The sequence below is a fragment of the Leuresthes tenuis genome, unplaced genomic scaffold, assembly GCF_036924035.1.
Source record: "Leuresthes tenuis unplaced genomic scaffold, fLeuTen1.0.hap1 SCAF_7, whole genome shotgun sequence".
Lineage (NCBI taxonomy): Eukaryota > Metazoa > Chordata > Actinopteri > Atheriniformes > Atherinopsidae > Leuresthes > Leuresthes tenuis.
The window spans coordinates 2,265,443-2,271,442 of NW_027325361.1; the positions used below are offsets into that span (position 1 = coordinate 2,265,443).

Sequence of the window (6,000 nt, forward strand, 5' to 3'; positions counted from 1 at the left end):
TTAACAGCTTAGAAACACTTTCTTCAGCCGATTAAAAACAACACGAGAACCGATGAGAACTTCCAGAGAACGGAACAAAAGGCAGCCGGCATCCAAAGAAGAGCTTTGGGATGTCCTTCAAGAAGCCTGGAGAACTATTCCTGAAGACTCCTTAAAGAAATGACAGAAAGCTTGTCTCAGAGGGTTCAGGCTGTGTTGGAGAATAAAGGAGCTCAGAGCAGAGATTCACTTTAAAGGTGCTGAGAACTGATAAAAAACTGTGTTTCCATTTCCTCCCTCAGAGTAGAAAATGCATCAGTTTCCTACAACATATGTAGGACCAAGCCAGTCTAACATGTGCTGATTATAAAAACTGGGATAACGTGGGAAATCCAACGAGCTGATCATTAAAAAACTCACAGAAACGTGATGAAGCCAAACTCGAGAACTCATAGTTCAGTAATAACCCCCCCCCAGGACAAGTTTTATAAACTTATCTGTCAATGAAATGTTAAATTATGTGATCAAACTATTTTTCTACTTTATCTGTGTTTTCTTTCACCATAAATGTTTTTTTTCTGTGTATTTATGCCTTTCTTCTTCTTCTTCTTCTTCTTATTTTTCCATCTCTTCGTATTAAATGTATTTTTGTTCTAAATTACATTTAATATTACATCAGCAGAAGCCTGGAGGGGTGCTGTGCTGAGTGGGCGACCCTCTGACAGCGGAGGCTGATGAAGCCGACTCCCAGTGGAGGGAAACTGGCCTCATTTGCATATCCCGCCCCTCATTAGCATATTAACAACCTCCCAGTGGAGACGCCGTGTTAGCATCAAACCTGAGAGTGTGTTTATGTGTGTGTGAGGACAGCTGGGTCCTGCTTTGACAGCTCAGTTATTGATGAGGTCACATTAATTTGATGCTTTCAGTGTTATAACAGTAATACAGTTTAATGAGTTTCATCAGGAGCTGCAGCAGATGGGCCTGAACACCAGGGACGTCTCTGCCCTCTGCACCGACTCCCAGGAGGTTTGTGGCTATTTTCAGCCTAATGCTGGGCTGAAAATAACCATAAACCACAAGGTGTTTCTCAAAGTAAAGGAAGGATCCTAAATGGCTGCTGTTTCCAAGATGCAACGTCAGCGAATCATGTTGTTTGTTCCCCGCTGCGTCTAAAATATGAGGCAGGTACTAACAAAATGGGAAGGTTGTAAAAGGGAAACATACAGGTTTAAAGACTCAAAAAAATGTCTGAAAATAGAAAATGTCCAACAAAAGAAGCAGGAGTCAGTGTTTGTGAGAGAATTGTAAGAAACTGACTGAAGAAAATGAGATTTATATCCAAGCTAAAGTAAAGCATCAGTCAGTCAAGCTTTTTCTCAGGAAAGACAACTCAGTGACATGGACAACAGATCGGATCGAATCTGTTCCGATTTATGGTGGAAACTGGGAACAATGGTGCATGACGGCTCCGTCCTGCAGAGCTTTTTCCAGGGGCTGTAAAGAGGATTTGACTTGGAAGAACCGTCCTACTTAGTACAGAAAAGGATAATGTTTACATTTTCTACCCCGACCCCCAGGAAAATGGGCCTGGGAGAGAGTTTGTGGGATTAAAATAAAATAAAAGCCATACCTGCAGACCGCAGCAGCCCACTGCATTCATGATGGAAGCGTTGTGGATGACTTTGTACGGTATCCCAGCATTCACTGCTCTGAGGACCAGGTCACTGTGGGTGGTGGCTCTGCAGGGACAACAAAAGCAAAACATCTGAACATGACAGGCTCACAGACACTGGTCTGTCCTACAGACAGTGAACTAACCAACAAAAGGTCAAAAACAGGAGGTTTGTGTGATAAAACTGAAGGGCTGAATCACAGAGTGATGTCCAGATGCTGATGTCACAGACCGAAACTTCCCCACTTTCAGCTTTCAGCAGCCTCTCTTTTCATGTAAACTCTGACACAAACAGAGTTTGAGAGTCGGACGGAGCAGGCGTGCAGCTCGGCACTCTGTTATTAACTCTGAGAGGAATCTGGTGGTTTTCAGGAGAAATGAGCCGAAATGAGGGCCAAGCAGCCCTGAGACAAACTCTGTGGTCACATCAAACTCTGCTGTGATCCAACATGCTGACGCAGCAGGCCTCAGATCTGTGGGATTGATACGAGCAGCTCGTTACGTAGTCCTGAGACGTGGACTCACCCAAACGGGTCGCCCACCACCAGGAACGCCACGTCCATTACATCTGCATCCTTCAAGATCTCATCAGCTCCCTGTTCTACAAGATCCCTGTCAGCCAAGATCAGTGGCTTCCCGTAGTACTCCTCCTGAGGAAAAGATAACAGTTAACACACAGTTAGTGGGCTTTACACATTTAAGAGCCTTTACATATTGTTTGAGCAACCAATTTGCCACTGAAGAACATGTTCAACGGCTAAAATATCTGTGAAACAAGCTAACATACAGCTAAAGCTAAAGCTGCTAAAAAGGCAAAAAAAAAAAAGGATTGAACACTGAAAAATGAAAACGCCAGCACTGAAGTGCAAAGACACTCCTGAAATATCTAAAACACAGCTGACATAACGCTGAAGAAGACATGACACACATCAAGCTAGCATTGCAGAATCAGCTAACGACCTTCCAAGCCAGCTCAGCGGTGGATCAAATTCAATTTATCTGTTAGCATAGCTGCTAAAATAGCTAACGATGCTAAAGGAGTTGCTGAAGAAGATAAGACATCCTTCTGAAATAGTAAACTGCTAAATTAGTTTCCAAATAGCCAACAACCTGCCAAGCAAAATTATACATATAACTACAAGAGAAACTGCATGAAAGTTGACAAACTGTTACAACAATTAATGTGCTAAAGCTTTTATGTGCTAAAGTAGCTCCTAAAAATGTAAAAAACACAAAACATTTCAAAGCAGTTGCTCAGAGAGCTAATACTCCACTAATCCAGTTAACATATTGATACAGTAACTAATTAAAGGCTTGCTCACTACAAAAATACTCCTGAAGACACTTTGCTAAAGTAATTAAGTGCTATCATAGCTGCTAAAAAATGAAAACACGGCTGAAGAAGCCAAGCTATCTTATCAAAGTGATCAGCTGCTAAATTAGTTGCCAAATAGTCAACAACCTGCATAACAAAATTATTTAAAAAAAATTAAATACTACAGAAGCTGCTTGAAAGTTAATAAACTGCTAAAACAATTGACAATGTGCTAAAGCTATCATGTGCTACGGTAGCTCCTACATATATGTAAAAAACACAGTTAAATGTATTCATATTTTTCAAATGTAGTTGGGAAGAAAGCTAAAACTCTGCAAAACTACTTAGCACGTTGGTAAAGATGCTAGCATACTGCTAACTGGTAATACCTTACTTATGCGGTTAAATGGCAGCTAAAATGCTAATACAATGCTAAAACAGTAAACACACGAGTAAAAGCTCTGCTACAGTGGCTAACACACATATCAAGTAGCATTCACCGCAGTCATAAGCCACTGACAACTCGGAACCTTAATAAGGTTTTATCATTTTTCATGAATTTAGCTGTGTGATAATTAATTAAATCCTTGCTCACATAAAATTGACCAATATCATCAAAGTTAATGATTTCACTTCACAATGAAAGTCATCCATTTACTGGCGTAAACGACGTATAAGACCAACATCTGTAGCCTACTGAATCACATTATGTGGAAGCCACTGATAATTGAGAAATGGTCAGATAATCTACAAAGTTCACTCCTGATTTCTGTCCAGTAAAAGTGAAAGAACACTAGATGAACCAAAAATAACCTGACAGATTATTATTTGAACCACCGTATGGACACAGTCACAAACCTGTAGGCAGTCATACAGACGGTTTTCCTACTTTGTGCATCAAATATGCAGAGAATGAAAATCAAAGGACTGAAAGCAGCATTAGCATGTTAGCTGCTAACAGAACCACCACACACTGCTTATGGAGATATGAGACACTTAACTTTAATTATTTATGATCTGTTGAGTGAAGGTTAGTCTGGATGAACCTGGTTGCCATGACTCTTGTTTCACTGACCCTGGCTTTAGCTGGGATGCCAATTCATTTTCGACTGGAGTTCGGTTTAATGCAAGCTTTGCTGCACTGACAGTGAAATTATTTCACAGTAAGCCAACACATTATAATTAAATCAAGCAAATTAATTCATTTTTTTATAAAGTTTTCAAATATTTGTGAGTTTTCACACAGAGAAGGCATTAAAGAGCCCAACATCCACCCAAAAAGCTCAGTCGACTGTGATTGGTCAGCTCGAGTAGTCTGATAAGGCACAGCCAATCATTTTAAAGGAATACCCCATGTACAGGATGAGTCATCAACACTAATTTTACAGGAAATGACCAAATCTGAAACATCATTTAGACTTCCTTAAAAAACTTTTTGGCTGATTATGATGTATAAAATCATATCGCAAAACATAACTTATATAAACATTAGATGTCAATCTTAGTTTACGAGGAAAGTTAAATCTAAAACTTAATAATATTGCTAATATTTCTTCCCTTAGACAGCTGGAACTAGTTTTTAAGGACTGGATGTTTTCACGCTTTTAATCCTCCATGATTCTAATATCCATCTTTATCCATTCATTTTATTTTGTTTGCACTGAAAAACACTGCTATCATCATTGTTGTTATTATTATTATTATTATTACCATTATCATCAATGTTTTTCACTTAGTTAATAAGAAATATTATAAGAAGGTGAAGAGGTTGATGTTAAAAATGTGTCAGTGAGCTGGTACATAATCAGGTTCAGTTCATGTGTCAGGTATAGCAATTTAAGTCCCTTACATACGAATAAATGTGTATCTAATATTTATCTAAAGCTTAAACCTCTTTCCGGGCTGTCTGGACTCACCAGCGCTTCTTTCCCTACGGTGAGGATGGAGGTGTAGGCCTCCAGGTAAACCCTGGAGCAGCTCTTTACCGCCTCCAGACCCTTCACCGTGATGTCAGCGGCGTCCCCGAGTCCCAGGCCGATGAGATACAGCATGCTGCCGGCCCCGGTGTCACCACTGCGGCTCTAAAACTTCACCACATAAAGCCTAAAGGACATAAATCCGCATTTAACTTAACGTTTTCCCACTTTCACGTGTGGTCTCACTGTTCTAACTGGAATACGGCATGCTGTAAAATATTTACAGTCACGACAGTTACAACCGTCATACGTTCTGCCCTCACGCGTTCAGTTCGTGACGCCGAACTCAATTGGAAAAACAGTATTTTAAAAGTTTTACTGTCTGGTGGCAGAGCTTTGTTCCAAAAATATTCACTCCCATTCACTCTCATATTGCATTAAAACCGCGCCTTTTATTCGGTGGACATCTAATGAAATTATTATTTATATCTCACAATTTTACACAATCTATATTAGTTATTATACATGTATGCATGTTGTTTGTAGGTTAAAACTTTATAATAATAATAAATGCATGGTGGAATTAAGTTATGCCGAACTGAAGATACTCATACTGTTTTATAGAAGACAAATCTGTAATTTAAACAGTATATTTTAAACCGATTAAAAATGTTTGAATCGGCTCGTTGTTCAAAAAGTGTCAGTTAGCTTGATCTGTCACATCTTCGAGAAGATGTTTACATTTTAATTTAGTTGGTTAATGTGAAGCTTTGGATCCAGTTTTATGTTTTCTTGGAGTTCAGTTTAAAACGGCTTTTAGTGTGTGAGCACTTCTTTTCATCAGTGCTATTTTAGTCGAAAGTGAAATCCTCAGTTAGACGTTAATGACGTCAGTTATTTGAAATACTTCTCAACAGGTCAAACAGTAAAAAGGGAAAATTTAAAGAATGCCAATTAATCCACGTGAAAAAAGGTGTCTAAAAACAGAAACTGCAGCAGAAACTCATACTTTAAGATTTCAGATTGACTCCAGATGTTATATTATCTGAAGATACTAAGAACACGCTGCTGTCTGATCAATCTTATTCATAATCTTCAGCTTTATAGTTGTTCTT

The 6,000-nt window shown here is 39.1% G+C and overlaps 1 protein-coding gene across 1 annotated transcript in view; it reads right to left on the minus strand.

Annotated features, from left to right (window-relative positions):
* dph5 (diphthamide biosynthesis 5) overlaps positions 1-5,157 on the minus strand; it is a 16,906-nt gene extending 11,749 nt beyond the window's left edge. Inside the window, exons 1-3 of the mRNA XM_072388890.1 lie at positions 4,886-5,157; positions 2,180-2,304; positions 1,613-1,721 (exon numbers count right to left, since the gene is read on the minus strand). Coding sequence (XP_072244991.1) covers positions 1,613-1,721; positions 2,180-2,304; positions 4,886-5,020 — 369 coding nt within the window. The 5' untranslated portion in view covers positions 5,021-5,157. The remainder of the gene's footprint in view (positions 1-1,612; positions 1,722-2,179; positions 2,305-4,885) is intronic.
* Between the last annotated feature and the right edge of the window lie 843 nt (positions 5,158-6,000).